The sequence below is a fragment of the Rousettus aegyptiacus genome, unplaced genomic scaffold, assembly GCF_014176215.1.
Source record: "Rousettus aegyptiacus isolate mRouAeg1 unplaced genomic scaffold, mRouAeg1.p scaffold_m13_p_16, whole genome shotgun sequence".
Taxonomy (NCBI): domain Eukaryota; kingdom Metazoa; phylum Chordata; class Mammalia; order Chiroptera; family Pteropodidae; genus Rousettus; species Rousettus aegyptiacus.
The window spans coordinates 44363814-44380607 of record NW_023416291.1 but is presented as its reverse complement, the minus strand read 5'-3'; the positions used below and the strand labels follow the sequence as shown (position 1 = coordinate 44380607).

Here is a 16794-nt window from a genome sequence, read left to right as displayed (position 1 = left end):
TCTCCAGCAGGAGCGGTTCTGTGCTGAGTTCCCGATGTCCGCCTGGAAAGTCACGTACCCAGAAGCTTCCCTTAAGCACCAGAAGGGAACAGTCCAGGAGCTGAAAAATTGTCCGGCCGAGGAAAAGCAAAGGAGGCCCATCGGAGAGTCTCCCGCTTGCCGGGCCCTGGGACAGGCTCTCTTCGAAGGTCATCTCATTCTTTCCTTGACACCCTGTGAGGTGTCCCCATCCCATGTGTCTAGATGAAGAAACTGAGGCTCAGAGAGATGAAATGACTCGCCCGAGGACACACGGCCCTCAGATGGTAGAGTTTGTGTTCACAACCAGCTACGTTTAGGTTCGAGCTTGTGACCTCTTCACGACTGAGAAGCATGGGGCATTCAGTGGAGGGGAAGGGAAACGGAGAGAAAAAGGGGTGGTGGGCAATGCAGGGCATCAACTTCCCTTCTACGGCGGGGCCAGCAGTTGGCCCTGAAAGCCCCCCCACCCCCCCCCCTGCTGAGGGCCCTGCAGCGTCAGCCGCCTGGCCTGGATCCCCGCCCTCTGGCTGCGGGGAGACTGGACACTCCCTTTTCTCCTCGCTCTGGCAGGAAGCGCTGCTGGGGAAAGGTGATACACGGGCTTGGGGAACAGAGGCCCAGGGAGGGACGTCTGGGCAGCTGCGCAGGATGGAGCATGGCAGGGCCAGGTCCCCTGACGGCCAGGCTGGTGCCGTCATCCTGCACTCCCAGGGCTAGAGAGGTGCTCCCGGAGCGGGGAGACCCAAGCTCCGGGGTGCGCGGTCGCCTCGACCCGGTTGTCTCCACCTGGTTCCTGGGGGCTGGGGGTGCAGTCTATTCTGCCTCTTTCGCTGCCGGCCATGCACTCAGGCTCCTGGGGGACCTCGGGGGCTTAGGGACGGTTGGAGGAGCTCCCCTGAGTTGATGGGTGGCTGCACCGGAATTGGTTTAGTCTAGAACCTGAAGCAGCCAGAAGGTGGGGAGGTGGGTTAGCCCTGAGAACAACATCGGGTTCTGGAATATGTATCTACGGCCTGCATCCAGATCCTAAGCAGTCGTCACCACCCAGTGGCAGCCTCTGAAAATGGGCCCAGGGAGTACTGGGAGGGGCCGTCAGTTGGGGTCCCTAAATCATCAAGGGGTCCAAGTCTATGGTAGCAATGGCCTTGGGACTGGTGCCTGGGCGGCTGCACGGGGCCACCCTGAGCTGCCTCCGGCTGCGGCATTTGCTTATAGAGGCTCTTTGGGGTGAAGGACGGTACTCTCTGTGGGCTGGAGCCCCACAGGCTCGACTAGGTCATGATGCCAGTTCCTTCCGGACACGTGGCGCGTGCACCGGGGATGTGGTCTTCTGAGCGGCAGAGGAACCTGGAGGGCTGGCGAGGAGGGCTTCGCCCGCTGACTGCAAAGCCGGCTGTGGAGGAGCTGACGCCAGGCTGGTTGGCGACGTGTCCGGGTGAGACGCCCGGGCGGCTCCAGCGGTTTAGGGGCCTTGCCACTCCCCTGGTGGCCCTCCAGGCTGTCCTGAGCATGAGTACCCTACTCGGAGGAGGTGGAGGCGTGGAGGGGTGGCCGTGAGCTCTCAGCTTGTGACCTCGCTGGAGCAATGAGCAGTAACCCCCTCCGGCCAGCTCGCACTCCCTTACAGGGCTTTGTGGCCTCACCTGCGGTCAGCACTGGACAACAGGGCTGCATGTGACCATGGGAGGCGGCAGGCTTCCTGGAAGGAGGGGGTCCTTCACATACACTGGGTACTAGCAATGTGTCTGGTTTCCACTACTGCTTTCTGCTTAAAGGGCCAATGTGGGCCACATGGTACCCCAGTGATCCCTGGGGGTGGGTCTCCCACGTAGTCCCTCAACATCTGGCACAGCACCTGCCCCTGCTCTGGGGAGGAGCTCGGGGCCAGTAAAAGACCTGCAGGCCCACTGAAGGCTCTTAGGTAGCCCCAGGGCTTGGAGCAGGCTGCCAGTTCTCTAAACCAGGTATCAGAACCTGGGTCCTCTCTTGCCTTTCTTTCCTGGTGAGAGCCACGGAGAGAAAGAGGACAGAGAAGCTCCTCTGAAGGGAAAGAGCGAGGAGGCGGTTTCTCTCCTCCCGGCCTCTGGGAGACCGGTCCGAACCTCCCTGGCGGGCTGGGAGAGAAGAGGCAACGGGGAGAAGGAGGAAGCCAGACAAGAGACAGCCGTGGGTCGCCTTGGGAGAGGGGGCTGGAGCTGGAATGTTTGCTCAGCGTCTGGCTCTTCTCTCCATGAGAAGAGAAGGACCCGCAGGGGCCAGACTTGGTGGCTGACCTTCAGGAAGGCAGGCACGGGGGCCAGCTAGAGGGTCCGCTCGGGCCAATGGCAGTTTTCTGGCTCCCGATGAGCTCCCACAGCCAGACCCCCTCGCAGCCCACCCTTCCCCGCTGGACACCGGATGGACAGACACACAACTATCCCTTCTTCCACCCCTCCCCCCTCCCCAGCAAACAGCCTCTCACAGAACGTTCCGCGCCTCCCATTGTGAGGGGGGGTGATGTGCAGTGTGTGTACCCAGGGTGCCTACAGGCTGCTGTGTGAGGCGGCTGTGTTTATGTGTGCCCGAGTGTGAAATCACACCCTCAGGGGTCCTGAAATAGAAGGGAGGAAGGGCAGCCAGTAAGGCCAGGTGTCCTGGCCGGGGGCCGCTCCAGACACAGCGAGCCTGCACATCTGGAACGAGACTCCCCCGCCCGCTCCCACCACGTCCCAGACAGCATCTGGCACAGGATACTGGCTGTAACACTTTCGGTTTATTGGCTGGGATGCCCTGGTGTGGCTGACCAGCCACTGGGCCTGAGAGAAGCCCTGTCTTGCTCCCCACCCCTCCCCTTCACCCTCCCCCCCGCCACTATGGCTCCTGTGGGACACGTACAGAAACTCACGCCCCAGGAAACTGCGGGAAGTGGGGGTTTAAAGTAAAACCAAATGAGGCTGGGGAAGAGCTGGGGCACGTATATTACAACGAGGACACGCACCGGCCATACACAATCCAGCGCGTAGAGACGGGCGGGTCCAGCTGACACACCCTCTCCCCGCCGGCCGGCCCCCACAGAAGAACGGCCACTTCAAGTGTCTCAGTGAACGCTCTGGCTCCCTGGCCCTGGCCCCTCGCTCTGGCGGGGGCGGGGAGGAAGGGGTCTGGGGAAGTGGCTCATGAAGTAGTCCAAGTCCCCACCTCCTGAGGACAGCCTCACCTGGACCATCGGCCCTGCAGGTCCCGGAGCCTCGGGGGGGCAGGGATGGGATGCCCGCCTTCTGCCCGCCGCCCACTGTCCGGTCCAGGTGACCAGGGGCAGCAGGCCTCGTGTCCCCGCCGACGTGTGAGGGCAGTGGTCACTTCCTGCTGTGCAGCGTGTCTTGAAACTTGGTGCTGGTGTAGCGCAGGTGGAAGCCTTTTTTGGTGATGGTGTCGTCGGAGTGGAATCGCACCAGGACAGAGTCTCCTGCCGAGTACACCTCCTCCGGGGGCTGACAGAGCAAAGGCCTTGTGCGTGAGGCTGAGGACCGCAGCCGGGGTGCTATTTTCCCTCCCCGAAGTCCCCGGCTCTGAGGAAGGCGGGCGGCCCCGGCTTTCGCCAGATCCTGCAGCCCCTTGAAGCAGGAGGAAGACCCTTTTAGGGGGAATTTAGTGGGGAACCCAGAGGCGGGCAGGAAGCAGGGGGCAGAGGAGCTCGTCTTAAGTCCCGAGTCGGACTGCCATTCTCGACCCAGCTCTGCCGCTAACTAGTTTGTTGCGACGCGTAGGCAAGACGCTGCCTCTTTGGGTTTCGCATCCTTCGAGGGCAAGCAGGACCAGATGCTACCTGCTCTCCACGCCTAGAAGGGCTGGGGGCGGGGGCACATGGGGGGATGGCTGTGAAGAGTTCTGCAAAGGGAGCAGGTTCTCTGAGAGGCTGTGTTCTCAGTGTCACAGCTGTCTCTTGAAGACTGGATGGCCGGGTCCCCCAGACCCGGACTCGGCTGCCTCCCTCCTACCTGCCCCTGGTTCTGGCCATCCTTAGCTCCAGGTGACACCCCTTCCCAGGCTCCTGCAAGTCTCGCCTCACCTCTGCACGCAGGCCCTCAGAGTGAGAGCCACCCACAGACCACCAGCACACAGGTGCCCTGGCCCTCAGGACGTGGAAAGGATCATTTTTAAGAACCTTGGGGACATTTGCAGCAACCACGCCAGGAAGCCCTGATGGGACTGGGTTCCTTCCCCGGATGCCCTCCTGTTGGTCCCAGCCTGGTGGAAATCCCTGGAAAAAGCCACCTGGGACACCCAAATGTGCCAGATCAAGAGTGACATAGGGCAAAGTGGGGAGAGGACACCAGCTCGGTACCCAGGGGACGGGGACTCCAGAGCCACTGAGCCAGACAGGCAAGGCGGCTGCGTGCTCCGCCTGCTGCCCCACCTCCCCACCTCCTGCCCTGCCCAGTTCTGGCCACTCAGCAGAGGCTGGAGCTCTGCTCCTAAGGGGAGGTTTGCCACACGCAGGGTCCAGCAGCTGGTGCAGCTCTGGAAAGTTCCACCCTTCCTGGGGCTCGCGAGCTGCCTGGAGCACAGCCGTGAGAGGTGGGGACCGGGGTGGTGGTGGGAGGAGGGCGTGTCTGGGTGTGTGCATGTGCCAGTGTGTGTGTGTGTGTGTGTGTGTGTGTGTGTGTGTGTGTGTGTGTGTGTGTGTAATGGGGAGAAGACAGTGTTCTCTGAAGGAGGACAAAACTCAAAAAACAAAAACAAAAGGAGCCACAGGCTGTGACTGGGAGGGAAACAGATCCACCTCTGCGGTTTCCCTGTGGCCTTCGTTAAAAGCCCGCACACATGGCATCTGCTCGGACAGCAGCTCCCATGGCTTTGGGACCGCTGGCCTCTCAGGGAGAGGAGAAGCTGGCCGTGAAAGGGATCAGGGTGTTTTTATGGCTCGGCCAGAACGGTTGGTTAGTGTGGCTCACCTCAGGCCCAGCCCTAGCTCTCGCCCCAGCCTCTGACCCCAACCTCTGACCCACTCAGAGTCCCAGAGTCCCACTGAGCGAGCTGCCTTGAGACTGGGACAAGGGGTCCAGCCTCCACCTGCCTCGCGGGATGCAAGCTGCCCTGGAGGCCCAACCAGAGGAGTGCTGAGCAGGCTCAGGGGAGGGCAGGGCCCGTCTCGGAGGCTGCAGGGACTGGGTTGACCAGACGGGGACAGCCCAGGGCAGGGCAGGCCGTGGCCAGCAGCCACCCAGCAGGCTAGGTCTCCTGGCTGCAGTCAAGGGCCAGGCACATGCTGCCACCCACGCCAGCACCCCAAGCCTGCAGGGGCACGGGCTGGCACCAGGTCCGTGGGTTGGGGAGTCTGGGGGGGCCTCACCCCTGAGCCGCAGTAGCGCCCCAGTCTGGGGGCCGTGCTGTCGTAGCCATCGAAGAGCTCCATGTAGTCGTAGCCACAGTCAGTCTCCTCTTCCACCTCGAAGGTCTGGAATCCGAGCTCCACGCCGTAGCCTTCCTCCGCCACGATGACCCACTCGCAGTCCACGCCCCCGGGGTAGTTGTTGTCACCAAACTGGGCGTGGGAGTAAAGGTCCTTGGACTTCACCTCGGCCCGCACCTGGCCTCCACACTCTGCAGGGACGAGAGAGCCCATCACTGCCCGAGCGTGGCCACCGGCCGGCGCCACGCCTCACCACGCTGCCTCTTCTGGCTGGAGGCCCTGGGAGAGGCCACGTGGCTGGTGAGGGCTGCGCTTGGACCCGGCCCAGGATCCGGCCCAGAACACGTGCCTGCCACTCTGCCTCTGTGGGGCCCACGGAGGCCGAGAACACACCGGGCAGGGGCGGCGCAGAGCGGAGGCTGGGGACGGCAGGCTTGTTGAAAGAGGACATGGCTAGTTTGCGCCAGCCCATGGCTGTCATGGACGCAGTGGGCCCTGTGCGGCCGGAGCCTCCATTCTTAGGAGAGAGGGCGTACATCTAGACTTTACACAGAAACTCCTGATTTTTAAATGCTGGCTCACATTGTTTCAAAAACAAAGCACGGGCCAAACGCAGCAGGTCTGAGGGCCCGATGGAGTCCCAGCCTCCAATCTGTGACCCGGTGCTGGGGGGAGAAAAAAGCCTGCAGGGCAGGGCCAACAGCAGCCACCCTCCTGGTGGCACCATCCGCCTCTAGGACACCTGGTACTCACCTCTCCCTGGAAGGGTGAGGGGCGGGGCCTAGGGCAGGGGCTGAGTCGAAGGTGGGGAGGGGTAAGCTCATCAGCCCTAGGGACTCCCCAGCAGGTGGCTGAAGACCCACGAGGAGCTTGCGAAGCCCGGTCTGACACTCTCTGACATTACGGGCCTCCCACGACTTGCCTCCAGCCTTTCTCTGCACGTTCCCAATTCAATCCTGGCCTCATGCCTCTAACGCCCTGGCCAAACCAAGTGACTTCTGGTCACCTGTATACACCCAGAGCTATCCCAGGGCTATGACTGTCCTCGGGCTCCTCCCCCTGCTGGAATGACCGGGGCCAGTCACACCCAGAGCTCTGCCCTTATCACGTTTGTCTCCTGAGGTAATTATCTGTGTGAGTCCTGTCTCATTCCTGGACAGCGAGTTCCTCAGGGTGGGAGGATGAAGGGCTCAGGCCTGATGCGTTCCCGTGGGCCCTGAGGGCTTTCTAAGCTGCTGGAGGACTAAGATGTTCGTCTGCTTTGTTCGCTTTGTGACCCGCACTTAGGAGGCTGCCTCATACACACTACCTAGTAGTAAATGCGAATGGAATGAACGAACCCGTGAATTTGGGGGTTTAGATCGTGGGTGGACAGCTGCACACTCAAGTGTCCTAGCACTGGGCACTCCGGGGACCCCCTCCTCATCCCTGGGTTCCCTACCCCCCTGTTGTCAGGTCCCCCTTAAGGGCCCCCTTCACAGTCCTTAATGAGGACCTTGCCTTCCTCAGCCAGGGAGCTCCCGCTCTGCTCCGCTGGCCCGGCCCCTGGGCACTCGCTGTCTCTCCAGCCAGGCCGCAGGCTCCATCGGCCTGCGGCGTCCCGAGCTCTCTGTAACCCCCCACGGCGCCAGGGCCTGCCTCTGACACCGGCATCGGCGGATGCCTCCAGAACTCACGGCGGCACGAGAGCCCGGCGGCCCAGCGGCCTGGCCGGCGCGGGCCTCACCTGTGGAGTGGGAGGCCTGGAAGCCCTTCTTCTGGACAGAGTTGTCGGAGAAGAAGCGCAGGAACATGCGGGCGCCTGTGGCCACGACGGGCTCCGGCTTCTTGCTCCCACAGAAGCGGCCCAGGATGGGGGCCTTGGTGTCACGCCCGTCGTACACCTCCAGGTGGTCGTAGGCGCACTCGGGCTGGGACTCGATGTCCATCTCAAGGAAGGTCTGGGGCACACGGGGGAGGAGGGCGAGTGAAGAATGTGTCTGCGGGGAGCGGCAGGTGGCCCCAACCCCAGGCCTCCGGACTGCGGCTCACGGGTCCCCGGGGGAGCGGCCACCGCTGGTGAATGGCAGCGAGGTAAGACCCGGGAATGGGGAGGTGGCAAGGACACCCCCAGTGTACACTGGAGAAGGGCCTCTGTCCAGACCAGACTGGGGTTCGCACAGGATGGCAGCCCTGCGGGCTGGGCCGGGCCATCAGCCTACAGCCGGCACAGCTCTGGGACATGCCTCTGAGTGACCCAGGGCTTCGGAGTTGACAGGAAAAAGGTGATGGCCACGTGGGGCGGGCAGGACCAGGGCGCCCACGGAGGCTGGTGAGCGGGCGCCTTACCAGCTTGACCCGGTGCCCGGGGGTACTTGAGATAGCCCAGGTACACTCCTTCTTGCTGGGATATTTGTCAGGCCAGTTGGGGCTGGTGATGGTGCCACTGGTGGACGTCACCTTGTGGTCACAGCCGGCTGTGGGAGGTGAGCGAGAGGAAGGGGATCAGCAGGGACCCCAACATTCCACTGGCTCCTATGCAGAAGGGAAGAAAGTCCCTCCTTCCCGTCCCCCGTGTGAGAACTGACCGAACTTACATCAGTCGCTCACGCCCGGGGAAACAGCTGGTTGTTTCCAAGAGAGGCCCCACCTGGCCGTGTCCAGGGAGCCACCCTCGCGGCTGCCCCAGCGCACATCTCCGGACCTTTGACGTCATCCGTCCACAGCACCGCCGCCCTCGGCGAGGCTGTCATTCTCTGAGCTCCCGCCGCACCGCCACGTTCACAGGAGACTTTGGCACCCGACTCAGCTATCATCCCCACCCCGCTCCCGCGGCCCTCCTCGGTGATGTCAACGAACACGCGCCCGGTCCGCCCTCCATGCTGGCCTCCCAGCCCCTGACCTCAGCTCTGCCGGCTCTTATCTCCCTCCTCCTGGAGCACACGCGCTCATGGCCTCGCCCCAGGCGGTGTGGTCTGTGGACGCCGGCCCCTCCCCACGGCCGCTGCCTCCTCCTCCCGTTCCTCCAGCGCTTCTTCAACTTTAGAGAGAGCGCCAAGGCCCCGATCCTCCCAGTTCCTCTCAGTGCTCCCTCCTTGACTGACTTAACTCGCTTCCCTATCCCGCTGGACGACGTGGCCGACCAGCCTGACTGCCCATCCACACGCCACGCTTCCGCTGGGCCATCCTGGGAAACCCCGTCCGCAGCTGCCAATCGCGGTGGGCCCCGAACCACTCGGCGCTCTTGGATTTGTCTTTCGCCAGCTCCATCTCTCACCTCCTCAGCAATGGCTCCAAACCCTCAGCCCTCCCACCTCCCAGCAGACCACCTCCCCTCTGCCTCCCTGAAGAAATCAGGGCCTCCCACACGAAGGGTCTCAACTGCCGGACCCCACCCTCCAGCTCTCCTTCCCTGCCTCCGCCGTCTCCCCGTTCCTGTCTGAGGAGGCGCCCCTCCTCTCCAGCTGGAATGGATTCTCCTTCTGTGAGCTGGAGCTCATTGCTGCCCACCGCCTGCGGAACCGTGTACCGCAAATTGCCCACTCTCGCCCTCTGCCAGCTCTGCCAGCCTGAGCCTTCCTGAGCTGCGTGCATCCTAAAACAGCTGCCCCGCCCCCTCCCACCCGCCCTGGGTCCCCCTGCAGCTGCCACCCGGCCTCTCTTTTCCTTTTCTTCTCAGCCAAGCTTCAGGAAAACGTCCTCACTGCTCGTGGCTCCTTGATCTGCTGCTGGCCATCTGCTGTCTGCCTCGGAAAAGTGTGGCCTCCCAGAGAAATGTAAAAGCTGGTACTCATTACTCAGTATTATCATCCAATCTAGGTCCCTCTAGGAAAAGTGGGCAGCCAGCACACCGCCAGGCTGGGGCGAAGGAAGGGACGGGTGGGGTGCAGGCCACACAGGGTGGGTGCACAGCCCCGAGGACCAGGGGAGAAGTGGCGCTGTCCACGGCCGTCCAGTGGCCCTGGCGGAGGCGGGTGGAGGCAGGCGGATCTCCTGGTCCTCCCTGTGTGGGCTCCGAGCTGTGTCATTGCCCTCCTGTGGTATCCCGTGTTTACACACGCGGCCTTCCTCCATTCCTACCTTGGTCTTCCACACCCACTTCTCTCCCCAGCTAGACAGCAGTCTCTTTGGGAGCAGGGGGCCTCTCCCTCCTTTCTTGAATCCCCTACAGAATCTGGCACAGCACCGTATCCCCTCAGGGGTTTAGGAAACCCTGGCTGATTTGTAATGAGCCTGTCCCTCGAGTGGGAAACCACGAGGGCTCCTGCGGGCCATCTTCCCGAGAAGTTGAAACCCTCTCTCGCTGTCTCTCATTGATGCTGACGCCGAGGGCTCTTTAGCAAGACCCTCTTTTCCACAGAGGGGACAGAGATAAAATGAAGCGTAGACAACAGCAGAAGAAGGTCCCCTCTAGCTAAAAGACGTGCGGGGGCTCCACAAGTCAGGAACTCTATTTGGGGAGCCTGAGGTGACCGGCTTGGAAGCCCCTGAGCGCTGGGTCCCTGTCGAGTGCTTTAATTCCGCTCACTCTGGCCGGCAGTTTGTTTATCCCTTGGTCGTCTACCTGATCGTGGTGGGACGATATATGTGTCGGCCCCCGTGCTAAATGCTCGAAGCATGATCTGCGGCGCTGAGTGCCCTGCAAAGCAGGTACCACTTTTCATCATCTCATGGGTGAGGAAACTGAAGCTCAAAGAGGCGAAGCGGCTCACCCACAGTCACACAGAGATTCAGTGGCAGAGAGCCCGCACTGTGCTGGGGGGACCGTTTGTCCCCCGCGGGCAGGGACCACAGCGGAATTAACGCCTTGGCATAGGCCAGCGTCGTCTCATGGCCAAAGGGCACCGGATGATGCCGAGGACGACATGAGGGCCGTTTTCAGACGTCTGCAGGGCTCAGTGTCTGGGAGGCGGCAGCCCTTTCGAGTGTCCTCGGGATAAGCAGTGTGACCAAAACACGGTGGCATGCACGACTGTGCTCGTGATGAGCTGCTTGGGCCCCTTCGCAGCCCCACGCCCCGACCAGGGGGGTGATATCAGCGTCTACATGTCACGCAGGAGCAAACCAAGGAGCAGAGAGAAGTCAGTTGTCCAAGGGCGTGCGGCTGGCTAAGCGGCAAGGCTGAGCCAGGCAGCCTGGCTCCAGGGTCTGTGCTCCTAACCGCTATCCAATCTTGCCTCTCGGCCAGAGGGAGGTTTCAAAGAGAGGGCCTTGGACGTGGATTTGAGGAAGCACCGCCCGCCAGACCGGCCTAAAAATGGAGCCCGGGGGCGGCCGTGAGCGCCTCCGCTCCTGACGCGCACAAGGAGAGACCGGAAGCCCGTGTGGCCGGGACAGTGCTGGGATTAGGGGGGCCTGTGCGCCCGGCGGGAGGTGAAATCAAGCGACCCCAGAGGTCACTCAGCTCGAGTGTAAACTGAGCCCAGTGGAGACGGCGCCTCCGAACTCCCGTTCCCCAGTCTTCGGTCCCACAGGTCCGCACGCCGTGGGCAGCGCTCGGTGCCCAGAGGCTCTGGGCACCGGCACCGGCGTCGCTTACCTTCCTTGCAGTCATGCTTGTTGTCGTGGAGGACAAAGCCGCTGCGACACTGGCACTCGTAGCTGCCGAAGGTGTTGACGCAGTCTTGCTGGCAGCCGCCATTATCCTTGGAGCACTCGTCCTTGTCTGCAGGGGGAGCAAACGAGGGCGGATGCCGGGTCTGCGCAGGGCTGAGGCCCGGGCGGTCACCCCAGGGGAAGTGGGAGGCCTGGCCGGGCTCCCTCCCCCGCTGGGGGCTGGTGGGGGGCGAGAGGCCGACGGGCTCCCGCACTGCGGCGTCCAGCGGAGCCGGCCGAGTGGGGCCCAGCCGTGGGGAGAGAAAGGCGAAGTGGGGGCGAGGGAGGCCTAGGTCTGGGGCTGACCGGCACGGGAGCCCTCTACCATTACCTGCTTACTGGACAGACGGACAAGTGGAAAAACAGACACATGGACAAGCAGACTGCAAGAGAAAGGAGCAGGACGCGGGGGTCCCTCTTTTACTTCACAACAGGAAATGTCACAGACACCACCAAAATGGGAGGGGGCGGGGCGGGGAAGGCCCGCTGTCCACGCGAGGGGGACAGCGGGGAGGAAGAGAGCACCAGTTCTGTCCGGCCAGAGGGAGGCGGGCCGGAATGGCAGAGCGGAGGTGGGGGTGGGCGGCACCGAAGCCCCCATCCCATTCTGTCCAAGGTGAGGTTCCTGAGTGTAACAAAGGGTCCGGGAGGCCTGGCAGGCCTCACTGGGGGGTCCGGTTTCTTTTCTGTACTCGGAATTTGAGCTGGTGGGGTCGTCCCCGAGGGGGCTGCAGAGCCGGCCTCTTTTCTGAAACGAGAGAGAGAAGGAGAAAAGGGACCAAGGGGTGGGGGTGGAGGGCAGGGACCAGACAGGGAGAGCAGTGAAAACCGGACCCAGGGCCTCGGCGGCAGCGCCACGGGGCAGAGCGGGAAGGCAGCGGGGACCGCATGCAGGACGGCCATGTCCGGTGCAGCCAGGTCACAGAGGGGCGGCAGGTGGCGGGAGCACAGCGACGGGGGGTGGGCGGACGAGGAGGAAGCCTGTGGCAGGGAGCAGGCCTGGGGGCGGGCGCGGGGCCCGCGCCCCGGGGGGAGACACGGTCCCTGGCAGAGGGGGGCAGTCCGTGGAGAGAGAGAGAGAGAGAGAGAGAGAGAGAGAGAGAGAGAGAGAGGGAGGGCGGGCTCTGCCGTCTCAGTCTGGCTGCCGCGGCTACAGAGTGTGTGAGACACACGCTGCTCACGCCGACGTGCCCCCAGACCCAACGTGGCAGCACAGACACTGCCCGCAGGTTCGCACACACGCGGGCGCAGGATACACAAACCCCCTCACGCGCAGACGCACAGATAACACAGGCACACGCATTGGTAACCGTCCAGCCATCCATCGGCGGACACGGGCAACCAAGAGATACACACTCGAACGTGCTTTCGCCTGCAGCTGCTCACATTCGGGGGGACCCGCACACGTGTGCACTGATACGAACACGTGGTCACAGAGGCACGTGTACGTCACGCCCACACGTCCGCCAGTCTGTCTGTGGTCGCTCTGGGGACCGTGTGCCCGGCACCAAGGCAGGCGTTCAGGGGGGGCGTGTAGATCGAACAGACGCCCAGAACCCCAGAGATGAACCGTGAGGTGGGGACATGCCTGCTGGCGTTCAGACATCTAGGTGGGGTCTGTGACCGGGGGAGCCCTGTTCCTGGGCCTGAGGGCTAGAGCACTGGTTCCCAGAAGGCCTTGCTTCTCCAGTCTGCTCTCGGGGAGGCCAGACCCCTTGCGGTCCGCAGCACAGGGCCAAGGGCTAGAGTTCCCGAGTCCCACTGCAGGGCTCCTTCTCGGTCAGAGCATCACAGGGACCCTGGTCGAGGGCCTGTGGAGCTGCCTTGCACTAGCCCTGCAGGAAAGTGAGCGTGAGGGGCACCCTAAGACCATCCTGGGGTGTCATCTAGGAACTCACCAGTAACTACACTGGCAGCTCATGGACTGAGCAAAGATTTCCCCGAAATGTTTTGGCCATGTCTTCCTTGTACTCGTGCCCCAAATATCAAGTCCAGGGTCTGGTACGTAGCAAGGATGAGAAATACTCACCCGATGAATGAGCGAGTGGGTGGACGAATGGAGGTGTGAACGGATGGATGAGAGAAAAGTGAGTCCTTGGGGAAGGCCGGCTTTAGCGTCCCAGGGCAGGGCCCTGGCATGGCGGGGCCCAGACACGATGGGCGGGGGTGGGCGTGGGCAGCCTTCCCTCAGAGCCAGGGGGCAGGTCGCAGGAGGGGCAGGAGCAGGGAGTGGGGTGGACGCGGGCCCCAGACAAGGAGATGGCACTCACCCTCCAGTGCCAAATGCCCCGGAAGGTGGCTGGGGTCAGACTGAAGGTCTTCAGGCTCTTTCTTCTCCTTCTTGGCTTAGAGTCTCCTGGCTCGGTGTCCCAAAAGTCCAAAGAGCCCCCTCCTGGGGGGCCAGAGTCAGATGCCCCATGCCCTGAGGCCTGGACCTCGATGCCCACTGGCGAGGGTCCTCTGCAGGTTTCTTGTGCGACAGGGCAATGTGCGTGTGTGCGCGCAGGTGTGCGCGTGTGTGTACGCATCTTTGCGCAGGGCTGAGGGTGGGGTGGGCACAGCGCCACGCCAGGGCAGGGCAGTAACCACAGGTGGAGAGCCCTGGGAGTTCGGCCTGACAGGTGTGGAGTCAGTCCCCGTCCCCCTCCAAGACTGGAGAAACGGAAGGGCAAGAAGAGAGGAGAGTAAGCAGGTAATGGTTTTTCTGGGGCCAAGCCCACACCTAAGTAGGTGTTAAGTCCCCTCAGCCCTCTGGGGGGTGCCTCGTAGGAGTTTCAGGTGGGCACAGGAAGGAAAGGGGTTTGCACGGCAAGGGGAGGGTCTCAGCAAGCAGGGGGCAGGGCCTGTGGGCACTTTAAGCAGAGCAGGGTGGCTGGCAATGCCAAGCAGGGAACCAGTACGCAGGGGCAGTGCATGGTGTCCAGGTGGGGTGGGCAGGGGTGTAGGGGGCTGGAGGATGCAGGACCCTGGGCAAAGTTGGGGAGAAGGAAGGCAGCGTGGATGGGCCGTGGGCTTCCTGCCTTCCCGCTGCCCCGCGCCCAGCCCACCAGGCTTGCTGGGGGTGAGGATTCCTGGGCCGCGCCCCGTGAAGCCCTCCCTCTCCCCCACACCCGAGGCCATGGAGCACCCTGTGTCCCGGGTCCTGCTGCTTCAGGAAGAACTACCGGCTGCCTCACAGCTTAGCCCCAGGGGCCAGGACACAGGGAATGAGGTCTCCTGGGAGCACTGGAAGTCAGGCTCAGGGAGGCTGGGCAGGGTGGGGCTGACTGCCCTTCATGCCACCCAAAGACAGGGCCATCGAAGGGACTGGACCTCAAGCTTCACACGTGGAAGCTCTCAACAAACTAAACGATGCATACATAAGTAAATACAACCATAACAACGAATAAAATAAATGAATAAAAAAATGTTAAATGAATAATAAAGTAATATCCAATAAAGTAGATGCTGGACCCAGGAAGGCTTCGATGTTAGAGGGAGGGAGGGAGGCCTCTCCTCCGCATGAACTCGCTTGGCGCCTGCAGGATCTGATTAGACATCTGGCCCACTGGGTCCAAAACAAACACCCTCCTGCTCTCCAGTCACCTCTCGTCCTCAGGCCATGCTTAACTGCCTGACCCAAAGCCTGACGCTCTCAGGCTCCTGACACCTGGACCGCCTTCTCCCTTCGTTTCTGCATGTCTGAGTTCTGCCTGTGTCCTGCCTATGGCCTGCTGCTATAAAGCCCTGAGGGCTCAGGAATAATGGGGTTCAGGGTGGAGGGGCTGGCCTGGTGGTGGAGGGCCAGTCGGGGAGCAGGGGACAGACCTCGCTCCGGGCACCAGGGGGCCTGGGGAGTGCGGGGTGCAGCGGCGGAAGGCAGGGAGGCAGGCTGGGGAGTCAAGGTTACCTGAGAAGAAGTGGGCCTTGAAGCCCTTCTTGGAGACGGTGTTGTCAGACTTGAACTCCACCCGCATGTTGTTGTACTGGGAGGTGATGACCTCAGGCTTCTCGGAACCACAGAACTTGCCGTGCAGCTTGGAGTCGGCTGTGAGTCCGCTGCGCACCTCCACGAAGTCGTACTTGCACACCTGCAGGGCAGCACAGCTCCAGGCCCACCTCCTCCAGGAGGCCTCTCCTGGCCGCCCCCACTCAGCAGGCTTCCTGTTCCGTGGGTCCTCTCGCCTTAGGTTACCGGCTTTACTGAATCTGACAACTCAAAACAGTGCCACACACGTCCCAGCCCTGCCTCCCTCCACAGGCTTCCTGACACCACGTCCTTTATTTCCACATGCCACGTGCTGCCTGGTCTTCAAGGCCCTCTTCCTGGAGCCCCCCTGCTTTCCTGAATCCTTCACCCCTCTACATTCTTGGTATACTTCTGTCAGGGGGTAGGAAGCGGGACTGAGCCAGGCACCCACGCCTCAGACTCTCCTGTGTCTCAGCCCCGGGAGGCACTTACGTCATTGCCCTCGGTCTCAAAGAAGTCGAACTGCAGGGAGATGCGGTACTGGGTAGGGGCCACCAACTGCCAGATGCAGTTTTTGTTAGGAGGGTACTCCTTGGGCCAGCCCGGGCTGGTGATGGAGCCGTTGAGCTTGGTGAGGAACCCACCACAGGCAGCTGGAGGCACAAGGGAGGGGCATCACCTTCCAGAGAAGGTGATGAAGGGCACGAGGAGCCGGGGGCTTGGGTCTGGTCTCTCCAGGACGTAGGGAAGGAGGCATGAGACGGCAGACAAGTGACTCTAAAGTACCAAGAGCTGAGTGTGTACGTGGCCACTTCTATTTTATGCAGGCCAGGGCGTCCGCTGACAGACAGCGGGGAGAGTGGGAGGTTCCTGGGAGGAAGAGCCAGTGGGCAGTGTGGACCGGGAGGCACGGAGCAGAGGCTGCTCCGAACTGAGTAGGGAAAAAGCCATTCGGCAAGATCGGGCTGAGCTGGAGTCGGTGAGCCGCAGCATGCGGTCACCGGCCTCTTGGGAACATTTACAGAGAGAGGCCGAAACTCAGTGCCTGCCTGAGAACAGTGGTTTCCAAACTGGGGGTAATGACTTTCTGGTGGGCGACGAAATCAATCAGCAGGTCAACATCAGCATTCCAAAACCAGAATCGGAATGAAAAAAAAAAAAAAAAAAAGGCCAGAGCGCCTCACGCACCCCCGGTGACAGTGTGTTCTATGGGACTGAAAAATGTATGCCTTATGCGTGAATGGTTGAGGAAAGTCCTAGGGAGTCCCAGCTGTTCCAGGAGCGGGTCTGTGCAAGGGTACGAGGGATCTGGGCAGGGTTTGGAGTCGGGGAGGGAACGGAGCTCTGGGGCAGCCTGGGGGCACTCACCCTCGCAGCGGCGCTTGTCCGGGGCCAGCTCGTACCCGGGGTCACAGCTGCACTTGTAGCTGCCCAGGGTGTTGAGGCATCGCTGCTCACAGCCCCCGCGGTTGGGCCGAGAGCACTCGTCCACCTCTGCCGGTTGGAAGGAGAGGGCATCAGTGCCTTCCAGGCCAGGGCCTGGGTCCTGCCTCTTGCTTTCTGTTTGAGAGTCAAGCCCAGGGTCCCTCAGGCGTCCTGTGACCTCCCCTGGCCCCATGCCAGAGCAGGAAGCCAGCTTTGGGCCACTTGGCTCTAAGACTGCGGCCACCTGGCCCCACCCAGGCCTCCATGGCTGCTCAGGACCCGCTCAGTCCCTAGGAGATGATTTTTGGTGAGAGCTCCAAAGGGACCTTGAAGGAGGGGGACTCCAAAGAGCCTTCCTTCCCACCACACTGGCTGGGCCGGTGACCCACACCATTTATTAGTGCCTCTCCTGTGCAGTTCTTGCCTAAGAACT

At 62.3% G+C, this 16794-nt stretch overlaps 1 protein-coding gene across 4 annotated transcripts in view; it reads right to left on the bottom strand.

Annotated features, from left to right (window-relative positions):
• Positions 1 to 2955: 2955 nt before the first annotated feature.
• BMP1 (bone morphogenetic protein 1) overlaps positions 2956 to 16794 on the bottom strand; it is a 37870-nt gene continuing 24031 nt past the window's right edge. For 2 of the 4 annotated variants that reach the window (XM_036233950.1, XM_036233952.1), the window contains 8 exons: positions 16305 to 16430; positions 15429 to 15589; positions 14877 to 15057; positions 10932 to 11057; positions 7742 to 7869; positions 7140 to 7353; positions 5354 to 5604; positions 2956 to 3491 (listed from right to left, as the gene is read on the bottom strand). In XM_036233950.1, coding sequence (XP_036089843.1) covers positions 3357 to 3491; positions 5354 to 5604; positions 7140 to 7353; positions 7742 to 7869; positions 10932 to 11057; positions 14877 to 15057; positions 15429 to 15589; positions 16305 to 16430 — 1322 coding nt within the window. In that variant the 3' untranslated portion in view covers positions 2956 to 3356. Of the gene's footprint in view, positions 3492 to 5353; positions 5605 to 7139; positions 7354 to 7741; positions 7870 to 10931; positions 11058 to 11092; positions 11736 to 13257; positions 13380 to 14876; positions 15058 to 15428; positions 15590 to 16304; positions 16431 to 16794 lie in introns of those variants that run through there. The other 2 variants (XM_036233951.1, XM_036233953.1) reach the window with 2 other exon arrangements.